This window comes from Schistocerca cancellata, chromosome 8, assembly GCF_023864275.1.
Source record: "Schistocerca cancellata isolate TAMUIC-IGC-003103 chromosome 8, iqSchCanc2.1, whole genome shotgun sequence".
In the NCBI taxonomy this organism is placed as follows: domain Eukaryota; kingdom Metazoa; phylum Arthropoda; class Insecta; order Orthoptera; family Acrididae; genus Schistocerca; species Schistocerca cancellata.
Genome location: NC_064633.1, coordinates 190803567 through 190831423, shown reverse-complemented (window position 1 = coordinate 190831423; position 27857 = coordinate 190803567). Strand labels below are relative to the sequence as shown.

Sequence of the window (27857 nt, the reverse complement as noted above, 5' to 3'; positions counted from 1 at the left end):
TTCATGTGAACGTGACGCAATATGTCTCCCCAGCGCATCTCGTATTTGATGGGATTTCAGTCGGGCGAACGCACAGGCCAGTCCTTTCGTCGAATACTCTATTGTTCTACAAAGTCCTCAGGCTGCGCAGTTGTGCTGTTAACTACAATGTTGTGTACATAGTTCCACGTAGTCAGCGCGTACATAACTTTCCCAATATAGCGCGCCCCGCTAAGCACAACAGCGCAGGCGCAGCGCTCGTCCATCTCCGCACTACGAGATGGCGCTGTCTTAGAGACGGACCAAATTCTGCTTCCGCCGATCCGCGTATTAATATGTAACGCAGCCAATGAGATTGCTGCTAACGTAGAACCTTTTCTCCTCACGGATCACACTCGCGCAGTGATACCTGAACGCGCGAGGTATTATAACCAGTGTACAGACCTCCGATTAGTCAGTCTGCACCAGTCTGTACCAGCTTGCGTTTGTCTATACCAGTCTATAGTGAAGTTTCAGTCTGCGCCTAATAAGATTATCATATTCCAGTACATAGCCATGAAGAGAAATGTATAGACACTTTGTAAAGTATCAGAGATATGTGAGAATAAGATTAACGTACCAAGACCAAAGGAACTTCAGATTGTCAATTGTAAACAGCATCCAGAACCAAGTTAAGTTATTTTTATGCTTGTTATTATTTTAATAAATGTGTGTGAAAATTAATCAAGTTCTGTTTAAAGTTGGTCACCGTCAATCTGCTACTCTAAGCGTGCAAGTGGCATTTCTATCGTCTGACCTAACGGCAGAAGATAAACACGCCACGATAAGACCACGAGACATATTGCTGACACTCGCCTACTTCGTTAGAGCGACAAGTCAAATAATCTGATGGTGTGTGTACCGAAGGTCTTACAGTATGCACACCACATACAATAATTTATAGTTTCGTCTATATGATTTTGAGGTTTCTAATTGTGTATTTGCAGATATTCTTCACTTGCTTTAATGGTCTCATTAACATAGCTGCAACTCCACATGTTTTGTGCACTGAAGAACCAAAGAAACTGGTACACCTGCCTAATATCGTGTACGCCCCCGCGAGCACGCAGAAATGCCGTAACACGACATGACATGGACTCGACAAATGTCTTAAGTAGTGCTGTAGGGAACTGACACCACGAATCCTGCAGGGCTGTCCATACATCCGTAAGAGTACGAGGAGGTGGAGATCTCTTTCCAACAGCACGTTGCAAGGCACCCGAGATATGATCAATAATGTTCATGCCTGGCCAGGGTAGGGAAAGGGGGGGGGGGTGGAATGTCCTCTGGTGGTGGCATTGTGCAGTAGCCCAGTCGATCCCTGCATGTTAAGGGGGTTAGGACGTCAAACGGGCCGACTTGGAGCAGGAGACGCATCACAGGACATTTTAATTTCCAGTGCCTATAATTATACAAATAAATTCATAAAACTTTGTCAACAACACCAGGAAGGATTCAGCATTTACTCTCATTGCAGTGGAAGTTCGAAAACATAACAAAATAAATTTTTTTTACGTGCGAAATTTCATCATTTTTTCACTTACTAATGGCTGCATTTCTTGCTATAGGTACACTTCTGTTCATAAGTTAGAGAGATTCTTTGATGAATTTTGCACGGCATACATACCATACTCACAGGTGTATGCAACTCTAGAATTTATTTAATTTATGAAAAAACGAATGAACTGTTATATTTTAAACTTCATGTTTAGAAAAAATACAAATTTTATTGTTAATTACCTCAATTCTTACCACAGTTTTTAATAGATTCGGAAAATTCTAGTTTCACACACCTTTAAGTATGGTTTGTATGCTGTTTCTAAATTCATCGAAGAATCTCTCTTACTTATGAAGAAAAGTGTACCTATAGCAAAAAATACTGCCATTAGTAAGTGAAAAAAATGATGAAATTTCACATGTAAAAAAAAAAATTATTTCGTTATGTTTTCGAACTTCCACTCCTATGAGTGTGAATTCTGAATCCTTCCTGGTCATGCTGAAAACGTTTTATGAATTTATTTGTAAAAGTATGGGCAGTGGAAATTAAAATGTCCTGTGGTGTCTCTCCTGCTCCAAGTCGGTCCATTTGACGTCCTACCCCCCTTAAGGTAAGTGCCCAAAGGATAATTTTCCAATAAGACGACATCTTCAATCCACCGCAGTGTAATTACGTTATTAGGACATGTAATTGCTGGGAGCCAGCGAAGTGTTTAAACTCAGAAGAGCGTTCTTAGAGCCACTCTGTACCAATTCTTGACTTCTGAGGTGTCGCATTGTTCTGTTGGAATTTACCAAACCTGTCGGAATGCACAATGGACATAAATGGATGCAGGTGATCAGAGAGGATGCTTAAGTACATGTCACCTGTCACAGTCGTATCTAGGGTCCCATATCACTCCAACTGCAAGCGTTCCACACCATTACAGAGCCTCCACCAGCTTGAACAGTCCGTGCTGAGATGCAGGGTCCATGGATTCATGAGGTTGTCTCCATACCCGTACACCTCCATCCGGTCGCTACAAAATGAAACGAGACTCGTGCTACCAGGCAATATTTTTCCAGTCATCAACAGTCCAGTGTCGGTATTGAAGGGCCCAGGCGAGGCGTAAAACTTTGTGTCGTGCAGTCATCAAGGGTACAAGAGTGGACCTTCGGCTCCAAAAGCCCATATCGATGATGGTTCGCACGCTGACGCTTCTTGATGGTCCAGCATTGAAATCTGCAGCAATTTGCGGAAGGGTTGCACTTCCGTCATGTTGAACGATTATCTTAAGTCGTCATTGGTCACGTTCTTGCAGGATCTTTTTCCGTCCGCAGCGATGTCGGAGATTTGATATTTTACCTGATTCCTGATATTCACGGTACACTCATGAAATTGTCGTAGTGAAAAAATCTCCACTTCATCGCTACCTCGGTGATGCTTTGTCCCATCGCTCGTGCGCTATTTGAATACTAGTGCCTGTACCACTTTCTTTGGCTCTTCTGTGTATGTCAATGAAAAACAGTGTACCTGTGCATGGAACCTTTATTTCTGTTATGTTTCCTATTAGCTGAGTGGTATTTCCTAGTATCTGCAATGACAGATTTTAAAAATCTAAAATATTTGTGAAGGAACTTTAGGAACAATGGACAAACAGCTAAAAAAACCTCATGTATTTTATTTGTATCGTGGACGCAAACAGTCTCAGAATTTTGTCTTGCTGAATTTCTAGCCGTGCCTGCAAAACAGGATGTGTCTGCTCATGAATACTGCTGGTTGGAGGCTGTTGTGCACGTACGCGTCTTCTCATCGCATCCTGGTGCGGGACTTGAAGTATGGAATTTACTGGGGAGGTAGTGACAGAAGTATAGGTGTGACGGCCGGTCGTGAGTCGAGCCTGGGTAACTCAGTCTGTAAGAGCAATGCTCGCTAATGGCAAGATTCTGGGTTCAAGTCCTTGTCCGATCCACAGTTTTAAGCTGCTAGGAAGGTCTCATAGAAATCTTCGGTGAACTTATATTGGAGAACACTGGGTGTGGGCGAAACGCCGTCATGAGACTTAAGCCACTTGCTATTGGAAGTATGGTGATTCGATTAGATATACATTCTGTTCCATAGAGACACAGTGAGGACATCCTCACCGATGTATAACATGTCATGACTACAAAAAACAGGGATATACTACTGTTCTTCCTACATATCTCAAACGAAAGTAAGTCATAAAAACGCAAAATATGCATTCACTTAAGTCATAACAACAGACTAGTCACAATACACGTAAATGTACGATGCAGTGAGGTGAATGTAGTAATTTGAGACGTTATATGATAAGTGAATTCTGCCTCCGCAACTGAGTGGACAGCGCTACAGACTGCCATGCAGAGGACCTGAGTTCAATTCTCAGTACTACCAACGGTTTTCTTTTGGTGGGAGGACTGGAACGAGGTGCGCTCAGCGTCGTGGTGCCAACTGAGGTCACGAAAACTGACAACGGCCGGGAGACCCGTGTGCAGACGCCATTCAATGACGCGATTGCAAGGGGATGACATGGCGATCGGTCGGTACCAATGGAATCGCCAGGGGGTGTGGACGGAGAATACCAGTTTTAGTAATTTTTGAGAATGTTTGTCGTGGAGAACAACGGTTTTTCTTGGTACTTTAAAACGAACACAAACAGTCCCGACAGCGAAAATCTTTACCTTTGGGGTTACCTGTTTCGGTCAGTTACTGACCATCTTCAGACCTCATACCAGAACGGTAGGCGATGGCAGAGAGTGGAGCAAGCGTTCATGGACATTGGTGGAGTTCGTAACAACTGCTCCGTTCTCTGCCACCGCCTACCATTATGGTATGAGGTCTGAAGACGGTCAGTAAGTGATAGAGACCGGTAACCATAGAGATAAAGCTTTTTTGCGGTAGAGACTGTTTACGTTCGTTTTAAATTACTATTTTTATCTGGTGCACGACCATTCTATCGACTGAATCATATCTCAGTGCTACTGCAGACGCACACGGGCTATCATGCTTTCGTGCACTACGTGCTAATGAAATAGAACCGGGAGTGTGAAACATACAGTAGTAGGACATGCTCTCTGCCAGTGCAGTGCAATAGCTTGGTGGGTGTTTGATATGTGGACGTAGACAATCATCTCCTTTTGTCTGGAGGCACACACAGATGAGTAAGGCAAGTGTCATAGGCATTCTCAACTGACATACGTTCCATCCCTGTCGCATATCTCTCCACCAAGAGCTGCATAGAAACAATATGAGAATCGTGCTACCTTCTATACATCGACATTAAATCAGAATGTATATGTGAAGATGGTGTCTGTTCTTTCGGACATGTTCGAAAGAACAGTTACCATCTTCATGGTATTCATTTCATTGTATAGTCATGATGTTCCAGATGTATCATGTATAGTAATGAAGCCACATTTACCAATGATGGTCAGGTAAACCGCAAAAAAGATGCACTACTAAGCTGTTAACAATCCCCGCCGGCCGGTGTGGCCGTGCGGTTAAAGGCGCTTCAGTCTGGCAACGCGTGACCGCTACGGTCGCAGGTTCGAATCCTCCCTCGGGCATGGACGTGTGTGATGTCCTTAGGTTAGTTAGGTTTAATTAGTTCTAAGTTCTAGGCGACTGATGACCTCAGAAGTTGAGTCGCATAGTGCTCAGAGCCATTTGAACCATTTGAACAATCCCCTTTGGCTTCCTCAGATGAAACGTCAGCGTCCAGATAGTGTAAACGTCTGATGTGGGATAGTCAACCACCAGCTCTTTGGTCCATGTTTCATACATGGAACACCGAACGACCCAAGTATCACAGCATCGTAACAGACCATCTTCGACGAATACTAGACTAAGAGAAACCTGTGGATGGCTATCCAGCCCATAGCGCACGAAGTACTACAGCATGTCTTCAAAAATGGTCTCCAAATCTTGGACTGTACGCAGAGGACGTATACTTTCTCTGGCCTGTTGTCCAGATTTGACACAAGTAGACTTTTTCTGTGAGGAAAGCTGAAAGACGCTGTCTACAAGAACATTCCAACTACACCATATGATACTCAACGACATATTGCTGCTCGGACACCACTGCTGAAATACTAGCACATTTGCAGCAGTTGTTCCAGACAAGACTAGAAGCGTGTATTGCCGCTGCCGATGGTCATTTTGAACACAATGTGTGATGATCAGTTGTCTCGTTATTTTTGATGATCAATTGTCTCGTTACTGATCAGAATCCACATACCTATTGCATGCATTTGTGTTGTTCTTTAGTGTGCGCTACCACAGGTATAGTACAAGATCAGTGTGGGAACCTTTAAAGGCCGGCCGCTGTGGCCGAGCGGTTCTAGGCGCTTCAGTCTGGAACCACGCTGCTGCTACGGTTTCAGGTTCGAATCCTGCCTCAGGCATGGATGTGTGTGATGTCCTTAGGTTAGTTAGCTTTAAGTTGTTCTAAGTCGAGGGGATTGATGACCTCAGATGTTAAGTCCCATAGTGGTTAGAGCCATTTGAACCATTTTGAACTTATAAAAATACGATATCTCGTCAACGACTCACACTACACTTCTGCAGAAAACACCACTGACTTTCTAATTAACCCTACTTTTAGTTTGTTAATGTCAACAGGCATTGCTCCATATAAAAAAAGTGTATGTTTGCACAAAAATACATTTTATAAGTATTATTATAATCTACTGATTGGCTAACGATACGAGCCCCCGGTTACCAACGCTTTCTGTGTGAACGATACATCAACAGCACTTTCCATTTCCGCAAAAATTTTGGTGAAAGTTTCAGGTGATTTACCCTGTATATAATCTGTGGCTAGCTGGTGATTGACAAGAGTAATGCCAAATTTATGAAAAGTAAACACTTCATACTGGCACACTACCTGCTGCATGTTTGGATCACTGAGGAGCGGAACTTCGTCTTGGAAGGTTTTCGTTGTTCTACTCGTGCCGGATCGGAGTTTTAACCAAAAAATTTGAAAATGTGCTAAATCCTCTTTGGAGTAATGTCATACACTCCAGGGAAGGGCATGTAACTTTGAATGTCCTCTTAGTTAAGAAACAGCTTTGTTGTTTTGTTAATGAGGGTGATGGGAACTTACGCTGTGGTTGACACTGCTCTGACAAGTGGAATCTTTTATACACGGGCGCTTTTGTGCGGCGCAGGCGGGCGAGCGCAGCCCGGCAGGAGGAACCAGGTCGAGCGTGCGTGTGCGGACAATGGCGGGCCGGCCAGATAGCGCCACCCCTCATAAAGTGAGCGGGCCGGCAGTTCCGCGCAGGCCGCGGATTAAGGGGTTGGCCGGCTACAAACCCTGCCCCTGCCCTGCCTCTGGCCTGCTGTGGTACGGCCTGCTCTCCCTCTGCCAGCACGCACGCAGTCGCCGCCTGCCTCGGCTGTTTTACTACCAGCCCTGCAGCCGTCCACGCTGTGTTACATTAGTTCAATTTCGATAGGCAGCATGGGGTCACGCGGTGTGGTATACCCAACCGCTAGAATTAAATGGTGCATGTCTCGACATACGAGGATGCTTCAGATGAAAACCTTAATAATATTTACTGTGCAGAAGTGGTACAAAGCTACACTCCTGGAAATTGAAATAAGAACACCGTGAATTCATTGTCCCAGGAAGGGGAAACTTTATTGACACATTCCTGGGGTCAGATACATCACATGATCACACTGACAGAACCACAGGCACATAGACACAGGCAACAGAGCATGCACAATGTCGGCACTAGTACAGTGTATATCCACCTTTCGCAGCAATGCAGGCTGCTATTCTCCCATGGAGACGATCGTAGAGATGCTGGATGTAGTCCTGTGGAACGGCTTGCCATGCCATTTCCACCTGGCGCCTCAGTTGGACCAGCGTTCGTGCTGGACGTGCAGACCGCGTGAGACGACGCTTCATCCAGTCCCAAACATGCCCAATGGGGGACAGATCCGGAGATCTTGCTGGCCAGGGTAGTTGACTTACACCTTCTAGAGCACGTTGGGTGGCACGGGATGCATGCGGACGTGCATTGTCCTGTTGGAACGGCAAGTTCCCTTGCCGGTCTAGGAATGGTAGAACGATGGGTTCGATGACGGTTTGGATGTACCGTGCACTATTCAGTGTCCCCTCGACGATCACCAGTGGTGTACGGCCAGTGTAGGAGATCGCTCCCCACACCATGATGCCGGGTGTTGGCCCTGTGTGCCTCGGTCGTATGCAGTCCTGATTGTGGCGCTCACCTGCACGGCGCCAAACACGCATACGACCATCATTGGCACCAAGGCAGAAGCGACTCTCATCGCTGATGACGACACGTCTCCATTCGTCCCTCCATTCACGCCTGTCGCGACACCACTGGAGGCGGGCTGCACGATGTTGGGGCGTGAGCGGAAGACGGCCTAACGGTGTGCGGGACCGTAGCCCAGCTTCATGGAGACGGTTGCGAATGGTCCTCGCCGATACCCCAGGAGCAACAGTGTCCCAAATTTGCTGGGAAGTGGCGGTGCGGTCCCCTACGACACTGCGTAGGATCCTACGGTCTTGGCGTGCATCCGTGCGTCGCTGCGGTCCGGTCCCAGGTCGACGGGCACGTGCACCTTCCGCCGACCACTGGCGACAACATCGACGTACTGTGGAGACCTCACGCCCCACATGTTGAGCAATTCGGCGGTACGTCCACCCGGCCTCCCGCATGCCCACTATACGCCCTCGCTCAAAGTCCGTCAACTGCACATACGGTTCACGTCCACGCTGTCGCGGCATGCTACCAGTGTTAAAGACTGCGATGGAGCTCCGTATGCCACGGCAAACTGGCTGACACTGACGGCGGCGGTGCACAAATGCTGCGCAGCTAGCGCCATTCGACGGCCAACACCGCGGTTCCTGGTGTGTCCGCTGTGCCGTGCGTGTGATCATTGCTTGTACAGCCCTCTCGCAGTGTCCGGAGCAAGTATGGTGGGTCTGACACACCGGTGTCAATGTGTTCTTTTTTCCATTTCCAGGAGTGTAGTTTAGGTGGCTGTGCTATACGTATCCTTCAAAATGGCATCTGTAGCAGAGCTCCGTTCTGAGCAGACGACTACCACCTTTGGCGCAAAACCAGAGCAGCCCAGATATTCTTAGGTGCTTGCAGAACGTCTACAGAGACCTGGCAGTGAACAAAATGACGGTGGATCGCTGGGCGAGGCGTCTGTCATCATCATCACAACAAGGTCGCACAAGCAAGTCCAATAACCTGTGTGCCGGCCGCCCGAACACAGCTGTGACTCGTGCGGTGTAGGAGTTGCAGACATTCCCATTCGATGTCATTGACAAATCACAGTCGAACACCCCACTGCTCAACTCGACGTCTTTGTTGGTTGTGCTGACACTCTCGTCCACCAGTTGGGTACTCAAAGGCTGTGCCCGCTGGATTTCTCGTCACCTATGAGAAGTCGATAAAGGGCAACGAAAGACTATCTGCGTGAAGTTGGTTGCGCATTACGAGGCTGAAAATCTGGAAGTTGGTGGTAAGTTCCTATGGGACCAAACTGCTAAGGTCATCGGTCCCTAGGATTACACACTGCTTAATCTAACTTAACTTACGCTAAGATCAACACACACCCATGCCCGAGAGGACTCGAACCTCCGACTGGGGGAGCCGCACGAACCGTGGCAAGGCGACATAGACCGCGCGGCTACCTTGCGCGGCAACGAGGCTGATCGAGACAATTTTTTGTCGAACATCGCCATAGGTGATGAAACAGCGGTTCATCACTTCGAACCGGAAACAATAGGGCAATCAAGGTACCGGCACAGCACCATCTCTCCTCTGAAGAAGAAGTTCAAAGCCGCACCCTGAGCCGATAAAGTCATGGCGACGGTACCATGGGGCTCTGGAGAGGTAATTCTGTTTAGTCCTGTCTCATGGTGAACAATCAACTAGTCAGTGCTTTGTGCTACCCTCAGAACACTGAAGATACGACTCAATACGTTCATCGCCACAAAAATGCAAACGCACTTCTCCACGACAACGCAAGGCTTCACACAAGTCTGTACACCCGGGAGACTCACAAAACTTCACCGGACTGTTCTTCCTCATCCACCCTACAGCCCGGATCTCGCACGTTGCGACTTCCATCTGTTTGGCCCAAGGAAAGATGCACTCCCTGGCAAGCAATATGTGGGCGATGGAGAGGTTGTGATACAGAAAGACATCAACCAGAAGTGTGGTATCATACAGACATACAGACCCTCCCAGTAAGGTAGCGGAAGGCCGACGCATCCAACCTAGATTATGTCGAAAAACAGAGTTTTGTAGCCTAAAGAATGGGTAATAATATGGTGTATTGGAATCCTGAATAAAACCAAACTACTTTCAGAAAAAAGTGTTGCATTGATTATTGAACGCACCTCGTATGTTAGCTCAGCGCCGTACCGAGGCCATGGCGAGGCAGGGCCTCTTCAAGGGGGCAGGCACAGCGGGTGTAAACCTTACAAAACAAGAAAGGCAATTTAAGAACTTTCCCGGGGTGGTACTCCCGTACTCCTGTCCCTCACTTTCCTATCTTTCAATTTCCATCGTCTGGGACTGTAAATGCTCTTTTTTGTCTGTGTCATTTCGTGCGAGTATTGTCACACACAAATGACTACTACGGAACAGCCGTCACAAGATTTATGTGCCAACAGTGCGCTTGGTTGAAACAGCTGCCACCTACACAGTTAGCTCTTGTTAAACAAAGGGGTACTTGCTGCTTTTCGATGCTGCATTATAGGATATCAAAGGTCGATGAGTAGGAATTGAAGCAAATATTGTGTTTGACGGAAAGCTTCTGATTTTTTCCGATTTCTCTCAGCTGAGAACTGGAGTGAAGCAATTAAAGCTAGAGTGCTTCAAAATATCTGATAAAATAGTAAGTGAAATAGTGAACGGATCTCACATGTAAAACCCCATTTCATCTCACTTTAATTAATGTTGAGAACGCCTTAAATGACAGCTCTGTATGTTATTTACCAAAATATATAGCAGACTTTGGTAATAAATACAGCAGAAATGTCGATACAGCTGAACTAGTTAACGAAATAACGTCTTCCAAATTCTTGTAGGAAGACGTCATGAAGCACAGATACAGCTTTCCATATCGACTTTTTGAAGCTCTTTTCTATAAGTATGGGTTACGAGATCATTATCCATACATAGAAATATTTTTGTGGATATTTCTGGCTACTGCGGTGAATGCAACGCGGGTTCAGGAAATTAACTAGTTAAAGTCGAGTATAAGAGAAGCTGACGATCAAATTCAGTTTTCTTGACGACAGAATACGACACTGTTGCTAAATTTGACTTCAGTATCATAATAGATAAGTTTATTTGGCTCTAAGCAAGGAAATGGAAGGAAAGTGCCAGTATATTAAAAAGTAATTTCTTGGAACGGTATGTGTTATAAACACTTAACTATAGCACTTTTAATTAGAATTAATAATTTATGTTCATTGAAAATATTCGAGGAGCAAATAAAACCTATTCTTTATTATATATCATATTATAATGCAGTAGCTGCTATAAACAATAAGACTAAGATTTTGTTTTACTTTCAATTTTTGTTAGAAAGTCTATACAAATTATAATTTATTTATAGCAATGATACGTAAATTGATGTATACAGCATTTTTTACTCACGTAGCTCGTTTAAGTAATATTTTTCAATAACGCTTTCTTTTATGAAACCAACTTAACAAATTACAAATTTTCCATAATATGAGTAGAAAAAAACTGCAAAATAGTAGTTTTCCGCCGGGGGGTGGGGTGGGGGGGGGGAGGGGAACAGCTTTGGTAGTTCTGCCAAGGGCGAAGGACGGCTGAACATATAAACAAATACGTAATCAGTGCCGTTTGTTGCATTGTAAAATGTTAATTACATCCGGAGATATTGTAACCTAAAGTTGACGCTTGAGTACCACTCCTCCGTTGTTCGGTCGTGTGTATCGGAGAGCACTGCAACATACATCGCGTTTCTACAGAATGATCTGCCAACGTTCCTCGAAAATGTCCCACTGGAAACGCGTCGACGTATGTGGTATCAGCATGATGGTGCACCTGCACATTCCGCAATTAACACTAGGCTGACCCTTGACAAGGTGTTCGACGGGCGTTTCATAGGACGTGGAGGACGCATAAATTGGCCAGCCCGTTCTCCTAATCTTACACCTCTGGACTTCTTTCTGTGGGGTACGTTAAAGGAGAATGTATACCGTGATGTGCCTGCAACCCCAGAGGATATGAAACAACGTATCGTGGCAGCCTGCGGCGACATTACACCAGATGTACTGCGGCGTGTACGACATTCATTACCCCAGAGTTTGCAATTGTGTGCAGCAAATGATGGCCACCACATTGAACATCTATTGGCCTGACATGTCGGGACACACTCTATTCCAGTCCGTAATTGAAAACGGAAACCACGTGTGTACGTGTACCTCACCCCTTATGGTAATGTACATGTGCGTCAGTGAAAAAGACCAATAAAAAGGTGTTAGCATGTGGACGTAATGTGCTGTTCCAGTCTCTTCTGTACCTAAGGTCCCATCACCGTTCCCTTTGGATCCGTACGTAATTCGGTGCTCTCCGATACACACGGTCGAACAGCGGAGAAGTGGTACTCAAGCGTCAACTGTAGGTTACAATATCTCCGTATGTAATTAACATTTTACAATGCAACAAACGGCACTGATTACGTATTTGTTTATATGTTCAGATGTGCTAACAAAACTAACGGGGTTCCATTTAAAAAAAACGTAGGTTTGTGTTAAAAAACATACTTCCGTGCATTTTTGTATGGTTTGTATTAAACAATTACACTAGCCCCTTTCCTCACGTTCGGTCTGTAGAATCGGTTCGTCAGTATTTGATGTGGTTTACGAAGTATATCCAGCGGTAATGTTAGGTGACGTTAGGTGACTCACCCTGTATATATATGTATGGTAAATTTGGTAAATTTTCACTGGCACTTGCTTGTGTCATTCAACCTGTGGAGTTGCAGTAGGTCATGAGTGGACGATGAGATTTACCAACGCAGAAGACGGTAAGATGCTCTTGGTGTGTGGAGAACATAGAACGAATGCAGTTCGTTCTTGTAAGGTGTGTGCAGCAAGATACCCCAATAGACATCAACCATCTCGGCAGTTATTTATCAAACTCTTCAACCAGTTACGTGAATGTGGTAGTGTAACGCATGGATAACGAAGAGGGGGAAATTACGAGTCTTGCTGCTGCTACAATTCATCCACATGTTAGCTCCCATACAACCTCACGAGGAAGTGCATGAGTCAGGAAAATGTCCAAATCGTTCTGCATTGACATAGGTTCTATTCCCATCTCTCTCCATCAAGAGCTGCACGGAAACAATTACGAGAATTGTATTAACTTCTGGATACGGACATTATGACAGGATTCTCCAGATTTGTCCTGTATCTCAGTTGGTAATGAAGCCACATTTACTAATCGTGGGCAGGAAAACCGTCAAAACATGCACTGTTGGTCTGTTGACAAACCTCATTCACTTGATCAGGTGGAACATCAGCGTCCATGAAGAGTAAACGTTTGGTGTGAGATAGTGAACCATCAGCTCATAGCCTCATTTTTTATAGATGGAACACTGAGTGTGCACAAGTATTGCAACCTCCTAACACACCATCTTACATGAATCTAAGAGACGTTCCTCTCCAGACTAGGAGGCGTCTGTGGTCCCAAAATTTTTGCTGTCCAGCCCATAGTGCAAGATGTATTACAGTTTGTCTTCATAAAATATTTCCAAACCGTTGTATTGGATGCAGGGGACCTGAACCTTGGCCAGCCCATTCCCCAGATCTGACATAAGTAGAATTTTACTGTGGGGAAAGCTGGAAGATACTGTATACAAGGACATTCCAACAGCTCACATGATGTACAAGATGTATTACAGCAACATCCTCGGACATCTCCGCTAAAATGCTAAGAAATGTGCAGCAGTCTTTCCATACCGGAATGGAAGCGTGTATTGCTGCGGCTGGTGGTCATTTTGAACAAGACCTATGGTGGTCAATAGTCTCTTTACTGGTCAAAATCCACGTAAGTAATCTATGCACTTGTGATGTTCTTTATTGTGTGCTACTACAGGTGTTGAAGAAGTTTCAGCGTGGGAACTATACCTCAAAAATGACTCACAATAGAATCCTGCAACAAACACCACTGACATTGTAATTTATACTACCTTATAGATGATTTTCCCACAGTTGAGCGACTATATGCATTTCTACTTGCTAAATGACTGGTATGATAATTTAATAAGAATAATGAGTACTGGACAGATGATATTCAATAATATGAGCCCAAGAAGAAGACTATGTGCCAAATCAATAATATCCTCCTATAAAAGTGTTCATATATATATATATATATATATATATATATATATATATATATATATATATATACTGGGTGATCAAAAAGTCAGTATAAATTTGAAAACTTAATAAACCACGGAATAATGTAGACAGAGAGGTAAAAATTGACACACATGCTTGGAATGACATGGGGTTTTATTAGAACAAAAAAAAATTCACAAAATGTTCGACAGATGGCGCTGGACAGCAAAACGTCAGTGACTGCGCATGACATTCGTGTAGAAAAGGAGCTGTAATGAGAGAGGGAATCGGATGCGCCAGCAGTCGCAGCATGTTGACGTTACCTGAAAAGGCGCGTTTAGTGAAGCTGTATTATCAGAGTGGGGAATGTGCTAGATCAGCGTTACGATCCTATCGCCATAGGAAGGGGATTGGAACGGGTAAAGGTCCGTTGACAAATGCAGCTGTGGCTAGAATGATTTCGAAGTTCGAAGCCACGGGTTGTTTAGACCATAGACCCAGTAGTGACCGACCGAGCACAAGGCGTAATGCTGCTGAGACTGTTCAGGAAGAAATTGTAGCGGGTTCGTTTATGCACGGGGAAGTCAGCGCTCGTGGAGTCGCACGTCGCACCAGCATTCCATACACTACTATTTGGTTGGCACCTAGGCGTACCTTACGATGCTATGCGTACAAAATCCATCGGCGTCATGAGCTGTTACCTGGCGATTTAGTGAAGTGGAGGGCATTTGCGGTATGGGCGTTTCAAAAGATGCCAGAAGATGACGATTGGTTGAGTAACGTGTTGTGGGGACCGACGAAGCTCATTTCACGTTCCGAGGGTTGTCAACGCCCACAACTGCAGAATTTGGGCTACCGAAAATCCTAGAACTGTCGTGGAAACTCCATTGCATGACGAGAAAGTCACGGTATGGGATGGGTTAGATTTACCACATCTACCGTTATCGGGCCTTTTTTCTTCGCGGAAATGCGTGATTCTGGTTTTATAACAGCTACCGTGACGGTTGAGAGCTACGCCGATATGTTACAGAATCGCATCATCCCCAGCCTGGCTGATAAACACCTGCTGGAACGTATGATGTTTATGCAGGATGGCGCTCAAACCCATATTGCTAGACGCGTGAAAGATCTCTTGCGCGCGTCGTTTGGTGATGATCGTGTGCTCAGCCGCCACTTTCGTCATGCTTGGCCTCCCAGGCCCCCAGACCTCGGTCCGTGCGATTGTTGGCTTTGTGGTTACCTGAAGTCGCAAGTCTATCGTGATCGACCGACATCTCTAGAGATGCTGAATGACAACATCCGACGCCAATGCCTCACCATAACTGCGGACATGCTTTACAGTGCTGTTCACAACATTATTCCTCGACTACAGCTATTTCTGAGGAATGATGCTGGACATATTGAGCATTTCATGTAAAGAACATCATCTTTGCTTTGTTTTACTTTGTTATCCTAATTATTTCTATTCTGATCTGATGAAGCGCCATCTGTCGGACATTTTTGAACTTTTGTATTTTTTTGGTTCTAATAAAACCCCCTGTCATTCCAAGCAAGTGGGTCAATTTGTACCTCTCTATCTACATTACTCCACGATTTATTCAGTTTTCAAATTTATACTGACTTTTTGGTCACCCGGTATATACAAAATGTATCTGTGAATGCCTGGGATCTACCAAACCGCTGGATCGGTTTCAGTCAAATCTAGCACAGAGGCAGAGGTCTCATGATTATCAGAACTGTGGGGTTTATAGCCTCCTCGCTCCAATTGCAATGGAGATATGGACAGAAACGTGTTTTTTCCTACCCTTGTGTATGGGCTGCCCCACATGACAGGCATGTTTTGTGGGAACAGTTTTGGCCTGTCAAAACAAATTGTTTTGCAGGATAGCCTACATGTCAGGGACAAGAAACAGAATTTTTGGCCCAGATCTCCAGGCTGCACTGTGTGACTGACATGTCATACTGGAGTAGTGTTGTCCTGCATCATGGAACTGCTTTGCTTGGTGGCATGAACTATCAGCTCATAGTCCCATTTTTCATAGATGGAACACTGAACATGCACAAGTATTACAGTCTCCTAACAGACCATCTTCCATGGATTCTAGAAGACATTCCTCTGCAGACTAGGTGGAACTGTGTTTCCAACATGATGGCTGTCCACCTCCATAGTGCATGAAGTACTGCAGCATGTCTTCATGAATTATTTCCAAATTTTGGACTGGACACAGAGAATGCAGAGGAGGCAAATAAATGATTTTCAAACTCCTTTTGCCTAGCCGACCCAAATTTGACAGGTGTGTTTTGGGATTAGTATCAGCCTGCTTCATAGAACTGTGCTGATGGGGCTACTTGTGCCAATGAGTATGGCCAGAGACAGGTCGAGATGAAAAAGAAGGGGATGCAGAGATGGAAAGAGAGAAGAATATTGTCAAGGGGAGTTGGGGAAGAGAATATGGTCAGAGAAAGGGAATAGAGGAAATGAACAAAGGGAGAAGAAGATGGAGCAATAGACAGAGATGACGAGGCGGACAAAGAGAGAGGAAGAGATGGACAAAGAGAGAGGGAGGAGGAGGTGTGTTTAATATATGTCTTGAATACATACATGGGAGAAGCTACAGGGGCTAGTTTATATATGAAAGTGAATATGTTATGGAATGGCATCAGAGCACATTATCATTATTTTTATGCTGCAGTAATCAATTTTTAATATTTATTATTATTGTTTTGTTTTTGAAAACAGTCTTGCAAAAACATTGGGACTGTTTGGGCATTTTTTTTACATTTTATGTGTTATGAACCTCCCTCCAGTGCGCACTTCCTTGTCTCCTTCGCCAAGGTAGAACTGGAAGGTGGACAAACGTTGGACTGATGTGGTACTGCAAATTCTGCGGAATGTCTCGTTGTGATCTTGGTCACACACAGACATTCTGTAACTCAACATTCATTCACATCTTCCATAACACTAGATGGATTCGCTAGCACTTTGTTATCCCTGTTGACACTCCTATGATGATGCCGTGACCGATGTGAAGGATTATGTGATTGCCGTACCGTGGCAAACTGTACTTTCATGCTGGGAAATGCTATCAGCAGCATAGTCTGTTATTGTCTATCATTTGTTATTTCCTATAAATTCGTACAATGGTTAGTCTCTACTGGTTCCCTAATTCTGTTATAGGTGTCATAGGTGAGGATAATGTGGGAAAGTGTGCCTGTAAGACCACACTGACAGACGCCACTGTCTTTACCTGTTGAACCTGTACAGGTAAATTGGGCTGTGTCACTTTAGAAAATTTGCTATACCCTGACTAGGGTTTATATGGCCGAGCCCTAGGCGTTTTCTATGACACATGAATGGTTCATAAGGTCCACGACTTGTTTCACTGTTGCGCCAACCATTCTGCCAGGTAACTACTTTCCAGTTGGTTAGTTAGTTAGTTATTTACGTGTTCCATTGATCAATCTCACGGTAACGCTATGATGTGGAAAGTGTCAGGTGCATAAGAAATGCACGCATGAATGAAGATTTTTTAAAAAATTTTTTACTTTTTTCAGGAGTTGGGCCTTGAATGTTACCCTTTGGACAAAGGTTCCCTCGACTTTCGTCAACCTCTTTACGTAATCCATAGGAGGGTGCATGACATCTTACCGTCACATCTACTGCGCGGATTCCGAGGATCACCGTAAAGCGTACAATGGCCAGTTGTATCTTATGGGAGCCCAGCCATTTGGGGGGAATATGGAATGACAGTAGCAGCGGAAAGAGATAGTTGTCTCAAAGATTGTCGTACAGCGAATACTGTGACGAAGTCACAATCTTAGAGGAGGATTTTGTTACGGGGGGGGCACTCTAGTGTGTTGCGGCACCATCATTACGAAGATACAGATCAAGATCGGAAAGGAATTGTTCAATAAGTAGGCCGCTAACAGACGACGTGATATTTTCCCACAGAGAGGTGCATAGAATGAAATCGCGGAATAAGACTTGTCAGATTAAGGTGGAATCACGAAGTACAAAATGCTCTGCCTGGGAATTCGTTGCTAATGGAAATTCCGGGGTCGTCCGCACTCACGCTTCCTTCGCTTCCAGTGTTGTACAGTTGTACGAATTTTTGTGAGTGAATCCTCTCTAAAGGATTGTGGCTCTCACTCTCCCAATATAAATTCTCCAAACTTCATTATTTGGGACTATCTTAAAGAGCATATAAGAAAAGACGGCATACACCAGCGGAATTACAAATTAACATGAAAACGAAGATTAACAACAGCAATTTCAACGTGACTCGCAAAGTAGTTTGAAACATGATAAACATGTTCGTGTTTGCATTACTGAACAGGACAACTATTCAGCGTTTATGTTATAAGCGATGTGTGTGAGGTTATGAAATAAAACGTAGTTGATTACTTCTAGATGAGCGCGAATTTACAGTCACCATATACTTCTCTAAATCCTTGGCCTCTCTGGTTTTCAGCTTCATATTCTTGTTCTACATTTTGTTTCTTTCGGTTTTTTTTTTCTTTCTGTAATTCTGCTGTTTACCTTGGCTCTGACTTATTACAACTGATCTTCTATCTAAAATATATGGTTGCATCTCCGTAGGTAGCTTAAGTCACCGCTAGGTTATCTACACCACTGCATTAGCAAAGCTGGTAATTGCCTCGTGATTAAGTTCTCGGAGAGAGGTCTTAATTTTAGACTGAATGGCGCTGTTTTACTCCTCTCTCTTCTTGCAACAAGAAAGAAAAAAATAGCACTGAAATACAGTCACGGCATTGATGAGTAACGATAATGTGGTACTCACAGCTCCTCCAACTCTGGAACCTGAGACAATGTCTCGGCCCTCATGTCTGTGATGTTGTTGCCGCTGAGATCTCTGAAACGAAAAGGGAAACACCGGCTCAATAAATTTCACAGCACAACTACCTCCACAAAACGGCAGTTACAGTTAAAATGTTACTAGATACTGTGTCTGTATTATAGACAGAGAAGAGAGAGAGAGAGAGAGAGAGAGAGAGAGAGAGAGAGAGAGAGGGGGGGGGGACTGGTAGGACACTGCATTCTTCGTATGTTATGTCATAAAATTATGTAGTTATTAAGAAAGACATACATATTTGTTGTACTGTTAATCAGAAAGCTGCATGAAGTCTGTGAACATTATTAGTGACTCTTCATCTAAACCATAGCTGTCAGAACTAGTATCTAGGATAAATTAACAACATTCATTCAAACTTTTTCTTTTTGTGTGTCACATTGCAAATGTCTCATAATATGTTACACTAATTACAAATCATCTTTTAAATTATATACAAGGCGTCTTACAAGGATATAAGATTAATGGATACGCATCAATCATATCCCCTGAACAGATAATGTCAGTAAAACGCCTATCTGAACAATCAGCTGTCTCCAGTTATGTCTCGTTATCATTCATAATACATTCATAATTTCATTACAACTCATAATCTGCTGTTGCATTCATTGATTAAGATTGTAATGGTAAAATGATAAATTCGTGGTTGTTGTTAGTTAAAAATACATTTACTTTGTTATTGTCTTGTACCTGCCATTTCATGTGAAAATTCTAAAATGTGTAGTGGATACTAATCAGGAGTTATATCACTGATTTTGTATTTTTTTAGTAGGCTTTGATATGTGGATAACGCCTGCATAAGAGAGGCGGTTTTCAGGGATTTCAGTGTTGGGGAGAGCCATAGATTGAGTATTGTTATTGTACATCTAAATGAAGAGATTCTTATGTATGAAGGTGAATTTTTATGGAGGAAACATAGCAAGCTGTGGAGATCCACAGTTCGATGAGAGCGTCCTGTACTGATCACCCAGTTGTGTTGGCATAAAGTGCTGATATTTCTGGTCTAAAATCCGTTGTATTTTTACTAGCAGTGACAACGATGATAATGTGACAATCCATTTTACGTTATCAGAATTAACTAGAGATTTCCATTCAAGTGATTCGAGATATGCGAACAAGAATATGTGACGATGCATTAAAAATTCGTAAGTGGAAACCGTTATTCACTAAGCGAACGAATTTCGTATAAAAAGTAACGTATCACTAATATCTCTAAGTCTCACCTCATTTTATATGTAGCTGTGATATCCTGTTGTCACCTGATGATGACCTAAGAAGACGAAATCCTGTACAGTAATTAAATAAATAACAGTTGTAGTACATCTGGACACGTTTCTGTTTTTGAAATTGCTGTACTGTTCTGTCAAGCTCTGATTGAGTATTCAGTAGATGTGAGGAATCTCTGAAACTGATAACAAGATTCAGTAATTGTTTATCTGACCAATCGTATATTTACAACTTTGATAAACTACGTTTACAGCTTGCTGCTCTTCCGTCTGAGTATTAAAATGGCGCGTCTGCGATTTGTCAGTCACTTCTAATACCAATGTTTGTATTTTAGAATAAAAGATGTTGTATTAGGAGATGTGTAATTGTAGACTTATGACGACTCATTTCCTGTGGAAATGTAGTGAACTGACTGACTAGCGTATGCATGAATAGTGGCGGGATAATGAGACAAGGGCAATAGGTACAGTCTAGACTCTAGAAGTTTAATAGAGCACGTTAGTGTAACTGCTAATTTCTGATGTGCTACTTCATGAAAAATCAAATATTGGGGATACTGTTCGATCAGGATTATTGGTATCACTGGTACCAGCGACTTAGAAATGAATGATATTTATGCTGCTTTTCCGCGCACTGTAAACAATTGTGTGCACAAGCTAAAATAGCATTCAGCAGCAGGTAAGAGGTACTAACATTCAAAAGTAATAATTTAAACATCTGAAGCAGCATGTAAAAATTTTTGTTTAAAGGGTTGCCCTTTATGGCTGAGAGACATGGACGTAAGAGAGCCAGAATGGAAGAATGCACGAGGAAGATCAAGACTTCAGAGTATTAGGTAGATAAAACAAGATGTTGCACTGACAACACACTCTCAATTGGAAAGACTTTCAGAGAACTGGAAAAAGTGGAACTATAATTGCTGCTGACCAATCTGCAGATTGAGAACAACAGAAATAAACAGTGTCTTCAAAGTATAGCAGAACAAACGTTATGAGCATATTTTATTTAAGATTTATGTGAGGTTGTGTAATAGAACACTTTTGATTACTTTTTGATATGCACAAATATGTAGTCACCATACACTTTCAAAGTCCCTGGGCTTTCTGTTTTTCAGAATCATAATCTTCTTCTTCTTTTCCTTCTCCTTCTCCTTCTCCTCCTCCTCCTTCTTCTTCTTTCTATTCTTCCACCACTTTGCCTTGACCATAGCATCAGTAACTAACGCTGCTCCACTCTTGGATGGTAAAGAGTCATACGTTTTAAACAGATGGCTTATGTTTTGGCCATCAGTTTAAATTCTGGACCATAATTACTGTGTTTTATAACGCTTGATTTCATATGTATCACTTCTGCATACACTATCTGCATATTTAATTTGTAACTTTTATATTTGTATCAATTTTTCAAAAATTGTCCCCTTTATAAGAGTTACATTTGTTGTGTTTTGTGTGATTATCTCTACTGAAATAATTAAAAATAACAGGATGAAAATTTCGTAAAGATGATTCAGTTCCTTGTTTAATTCGACAGTGGATTTTCAACATTTAGGTGATTTTTGTTAAGTAACACTTTTCAGGAGCGTTGTGACTGTAATAACTACATTATTCGATTCCTATACAGCAGCTAAAATTCAGTAATAATATTTGTGTTAATTTTTTATATACACTAACGTGGAAAATGAGTTTTCTGTTGAAAATGTGTTTTCTGCTCATTATCTAATGTGGATCGATTCTCTGTCTGCTTGAATTGTTTGAAACATCGCAGAAGTGTGATGTAGCTAATGATGCATCGTATGTCTAAATACTAGAAAGTATTTTGCAATGGGTTTGTGGCTCTTTGCGAGTTTATTCCCAAATTCTTGTTTCTATTGTTTGTTTTTAGCAAAATATTTGACAAAAGAGCATGTTTAAATTATAGCGGAGACCAATGCGGCATTCGAACCAACAAATAAGTGTAGAACAAAATGATAATGAGACGACATTTACATTAGAGCAATGAGAAGGGATTATGTCACTGAACTGTTCGAAGTTGCAGCCCTGTGCCAAGTGATACATACGAGTTATTACACTGTCGTAAAGTAAAGATATTTAGATTTTAATAACAGTTTAATAGATTGAAAAGCGTATATTACTGTGTTTTTTAAAGTTACTACTAAAGGTATCATTTTTATTTATTTGTTGTTCCAGAAAATACGAATAATCGTAAGATAGGGCTGTAGTCGTATTTTTGTTTATGTTAATTTAGAAAATCCAATTTACTTGTTCTGTTTTTATTTCCAGCAATTTGAGTATAGTGTATTTCTTCATTATTAAGTTCATACTTTCGGAAAGTAGCATAAATATTACGTTGTTTGATTAAGACATTTTTGCACTGGTAGTTCGTTTAGGCACAGTTTGAGTTTGCGTGTATTAAAAGTTATATTCTATTATGAGTAAGATAATTATCAGACATTGTAGTTAACAGACTGCTCAGTGATTGTTCTAAGTGGAAATAATTAAACATTTTACGTTATATCATACATCTGGATTCCTTATGTGCTGTCAGACAGCAGCAAGCAGTTAATAGTCTGTGGTAACCTCAAAGTAGATTTTACAAAGGATTAAGATAGAAAAAACGATCATTAAATTTTATTTGGATCCTACAATTTGACCTCAGTAATCAAATTTCCAATTTGAGTGGTTAAAAACAGAAGCACTCTAATTGATAATATGTCCGTCGGTGATGCTCAAAGCAAGATGATAATTATTTATCCAGTAACAAACGCTATCTCTGATCATGATGCACCGTTGAATAGAATCGATAAGAAAGTACCTTACAGGATGGATACTCCTCAGTGGAAATTAGAATAATGAATGACTTCAGATTAAGGTTTTAAGAAAAGTTTACAAGGCATGGCCTGGGATGAAATTTATAGTGAACCCAATGCTAACATAAAATTTAATCTATTCCCTGATAAATACGTGTCATTATTTGAAAATAGCTTTCTGTGTTAGCTATTCTGAAAGGATATTAAATAGGCATGTAAAAAGCCATGAATCCATAGAGGGATTGAAGCATCTTGAGAAAGGAAAAGGGAAGTGTATGTGTTGACAAGAAGAAGTAGAAATTCTGCAGTAGTTGCACGCTACAAAACTATTCAAAATTAGTAAGAAAAGGTCTTAAAATTGAAGGAACATGCACATAATGTCAGATGTCAGTAATTCCGACAACAGACTTGAGGCTACATGAAATGTAGTGAAACGAGAGACAGAATAACCAGCCATAGTACAGGATAAAATCACTACTGAACTGAAAGGAAGGGCTGTAAATGATGAGTCACAGGTGGCAAATACATTTAACAGCCGTTTCTTAATTACAGTAGAAAGTATAGGTACAAACATTTCCGGAGAACAATCACAGCAGTATATTAGAAAAGAAACTCACAAACACAAACTAAGAAAATTATGTATTCTCTCAGAAGTAAAAGCTCACATGGTACTGAAAATTTGTTCCCATAAGAGGTGCATTCAAGTTCTAAGGCCTCCGATTTTTTTTCTAATTGACTACTCACCCGAAATCGATGAAACTGGCGTTACGTCTCGACGTAATCGCCCTGCAGACGTACACATTTTTCACAACGCTGACGCCATGATTCCATGGCAGCGGCGAAGGCTTCTTTAGGTGTCTGTTTTGACCACTGGAAAATCGCCGAGGCAATAGCAGCACGGATGAGGAATGTGCAGCCACGGAGAGTGTCTTTCATTGTTGGAAAAAGCCAAAAGTCACTAGGAGCCAGGTCAGGTGAGTAGGGAGCATGAGGAATCTCTTCAAAGTTGTTATCACGAAGAAACTGTTGCGTAACGTTAGCTCGATTTGCGGGTGCGTTGTCTTGGTGAAACAGCACACGCGCAGCCCTTCCTGGACATTTTTGTTGCAGTGCAGGAAGGAATTTGTTCTTCAAAACATTTTCGTAGGACGCACCTGTTACCGTAGTGCCCTTTGGAACGCAATGGGTAAGGATTACGCCCTCGCTGTCCCAGAACATGGACACCATCATTTTTTCAGCACTGGCGGTTACCCGAAATTGTTTTGGTGGCGCTGAATCTGTGTGCTTCCATTGAGCTGACTGGCGCTTTGTTTCTGGATTGAAAAATGGCATCCACGTCTCATCCATTGTCACAACCGACGAAAAGAAAGTCCCATTCATGCTGTCATTGCGTGTCAACATTGCTTGGCAACATGCCACACGGGCAGCCATGTGGTCGTCCGTCAGCATTCGTGGCACCCACCTGGATGACACTTTTCGCATTTTCAGGTCGTCATGCAGGACTGTGTGCACAGAACCCACAGAAATGCCAACTCTGGAGGCGATCTGTTCAACAGTCATTCGGCGATCCCCCAGAACAATTCTCTCCACTTTCTCGATCATGTCGTCAGACCGGCTTGTGCAAGCCCGAGGTTGTTTCGGTTTGTTGTCACACGATGTTCTGCCTTCATTAAACTGTCGCACCCACGAACGCACTTTCGACACATCCATAACTCCATCACCACATGTCTCCTTCAACTGTCGATGAATTTCAATTGGTTTCACACCACGAAAATTCAGAAAACGAATGATTGCACGCTGTTCAAGTAAGGAAAACGTCGCCATTTTAAGGACTTAAAACAGGTCTCATTCTCGCCGCTGGCGGTAAAATTCCATCTGCCGTACGGTGCTGCCATCTCTGGGACGTATTGACAATGAACGCGGCCTCATTTTAAAACAATGCGCATATTTCTATCTCTTTCCAGTCCGGAGAAAAAAAAATCGGAGGCCTTAGAACTTGAATGCACCTCGTATAATATGCCCAATCTTACCTGACACATGTAACGTATCACCAACTCAATGCATTTTTTCAGAAAGAGACTGAAATGTGCTGTTGTCAAATTCTATTTAAGAAAGATGATAGGAAAGACGCTGGTAACTAGCGATCTGTTGCACTGCTGATGTCGTTTCCCAAGATTTTTGAGCAGGTAATGTGTTCTGGAATACTTGTAGTATATCACCTGAGTAACAATAATATCCTGAGCAAATACTGTTTGGAATTTAGAAAAGTTGGTCTTCTGAGAATGCCATCTACGAGGAACACTCACCAAATTTTACAAGTGTACAAAAATAAAATAGAGGCCGCTGATATTTTCTGCGATCTATTGAAGGTATTTGACTGTGAGAATTTTATTATTCGCCTAGGTAAGCTGGAGTTTTATGGGACTGATATTATAGCCAAGCAATGGGTAAAGTCATATTTAATCAAAAGAATGTAGAAAGGTTTACTTCGTAATACATCTTGTATAATATATCTCTTTAAGGAGCTGGACATTCTTACTGCTGCTTCACGTTACATTTATTCCCTCATTAAGTGTGTTGTAAATGATCCACTATAGTTCAAAAGGAGCAGTGATGTACATAATTACAATACTAGAAGGAAAAATGACATTTATTACTCAACATTAAGGTTGTCTTTAGCACGAAAATGGTACACAACGCTGCACTTAAAATTTTTGATGGCTTACCCAGTGATATAAACTGTTTGACAGACAGCACAATAAAACTTGAAAAAAACTGAGACGTTTCTCCTTGACAAGTCCCATTCTTTAAGGGAATTCCTGTTACGGTTATATGTAAAAGCTGGTGTGTAGGAATTACGAACTCACATCAATATGTTTAAAAAAAAAGTCTTATAAATGTTCAGCATATAGCCATATTTACGCATTAATTTGCGCTATAACTGTGAAATTACTCATTCACATCAATAATATTTATGTGAAAATTTGTCCTTGGAACATGAGACTAACTATCTGAACAGCCAAAAGATGATTTTCTACTTACGTGCCGCTGACATATTAGGTGCAAGAAGTGGCATTCAAACTGCAAGTTCCTCCGTACGATTACCAGAAACTAGTATTTTATCCAAAAACATGGGATTATCGTAGAGATGCTAAAGTATGATGTGGATCCCAGTTAGCTTCATATCATACTGGTTTCGCGTTACATACAATACTGTAATAGAAGTCCATAGTGTTTACCTGTTTCCAAGACTGATATTCGCCTAATTCAAAGACCGTGGTAATATTTCAGCGCATCACAATACCGTGGATCTGCATTTGCTTGTGTGTACAGATATACCTTGCAAATCAATTCAAATTGTGTACTGCATATAACTATTTTACTTCACCCTTTCCAATTCCAGTCGCGAATGGTTCGAGGAAAGAAACGAGTGTTGGTAGTTTGCATGAACGCAACAATATTTCCGGTTTTCTTTTGTAGATTTGCAGTATATTTAGGAGTAAGAAGTATGTCGGTTGTCTCTTTAAGTGACTTACGCTCTCCGAGTTTAAACAGTAAACCACATAATGGACAAGGAATTTCTTACAGTGGAGAGGAACGACTATCTCCGTTCACACTTTCGTGCTTACTAAATGAGCCCTTGACGAAACTGGTTGCTCTTCTTAGGGTCTTCTCTATTTCCTCTCCCAGTCATATCGGTAAAGGTCCTAAAGCGAAGAACGGGTATCGCTCCAACGAAGCTTTTGTAAACTACCTACTTTTTGGGTAGTCTACACTTTCTGAACATTTTTCCAATGAATCTCTGTGAGGCATCTGACTTTCCTAAGTGACAGTTTCACTTTGAATTTCGCCGTACCCATACTTGAAATTATTTAATGTCTCCGACTGCTTTCATCCAATCATGCAATCAAACAATACGAACTAACTGAGGAATCTATAATTTTTCGTAATTTTTGTCAACAGTTTTTATCACGTAAGTGAGGGATCACACGACTGACTGCCATGAGGGGCACCCGGTTTCAGTTCCCGATAATGCCAGGGATTTTTCCTTGGTGGAAGTACTGGTGCGGGGTGCACCCAGCCCTGTGAGGAGGTACTCGACCGATTAGTAACCGTTCCAAAGTTAAGAAACTCGACAGTGACCGGGTCCGGTGTTCTGACCACGTGCCATATAATATGGCATTCCATGACGGCATTGGCAGAGGCTGACACGTCGGTCAGAAGGGACCGATTGGCCATCTAGGATCATAATGCGGAATTACACCTTTTTAATATACCTTTCAATCAATGAAAGGCTCCTCCACCCCTTTAAATTTAATTTGAGTACATAACTGATATGTCTTCAGTATCAGTTACCTGAAAATATACTGAAGAGCCGAAGAAACTGGTACACCTGCCTAATATCGTATAGGGCCCCGCAAGCATGCAGAAGTGCCGCAACACGACTAACGTCTGAAGTAGTGCTGGAGGGAATTGACACCACGAATGCTGCAGAGCTGTCCATAAATCCGTAAGAGTAAGAGGGGGTGGAGATCTCCTCTCAATAGTACGTTGCAAGGCATTCCAGATATGCCCAATAATGTTCATGTCTGGGGAGTTTGGTTGCCAGCGGAATTGTTTACTGAAAACGGTGTTCCTGGAGCCACTCTGTAGCAATTATGGACGAGTGGGGTTGCGCATTGTCCTTCTGGAATTTCCCACGTTCGTCGGAATGCACAACTGATATGAATGGATGCAGGTGATCAGACAGGATGCTTACTTACGTGTCACGTGTCACAGTCGTATCTAGACGTGTCAGGGGTACAATATCACTCCACCTGTACACGTCCCACATCATTACAGAGCCTCGACCAGCTTGAACAGTCCCCTGGTGTCATGCAGCGTCCATAGATTAATGAGGTTGTCTCCATACCCATACACGTCCATCCGCTCGATACAATTTGAAACGAGAATCGTCCGGCCAGGCAACATGTTTCCAGTCATCAAGAGTCCAATGTCGGTGGTGACTGACCCAGGCGAGGCGTAAAGCTTTGTGTCATGCAGTCATAAAGGGTA

General features: G+C 42.5%; 1 protein-coding gene across 1 annotated transcript in view; it reads right to left on the bottom strand.

Moving 5' to 3' along the window:
* Window positions 1-27857, bottom strand: part of LOC126095461 (leucine-rich repeat-containing G-protein coupled receptor 5-like) — a 1115085-nt gene that overhangs the window by 953039 nt on the left and 134189 nt on the right. Inside the window, exon 3 of the mRNA XM_049910253.1 lies at window positions 18701-18772. Coding sequence (XP_049766210.1) covers window positions 18701-18772 — 72 coding nt within the window. The remainder of the gene's footprint in view (window positions 1-18700; window positions 18773-27857) is intronic.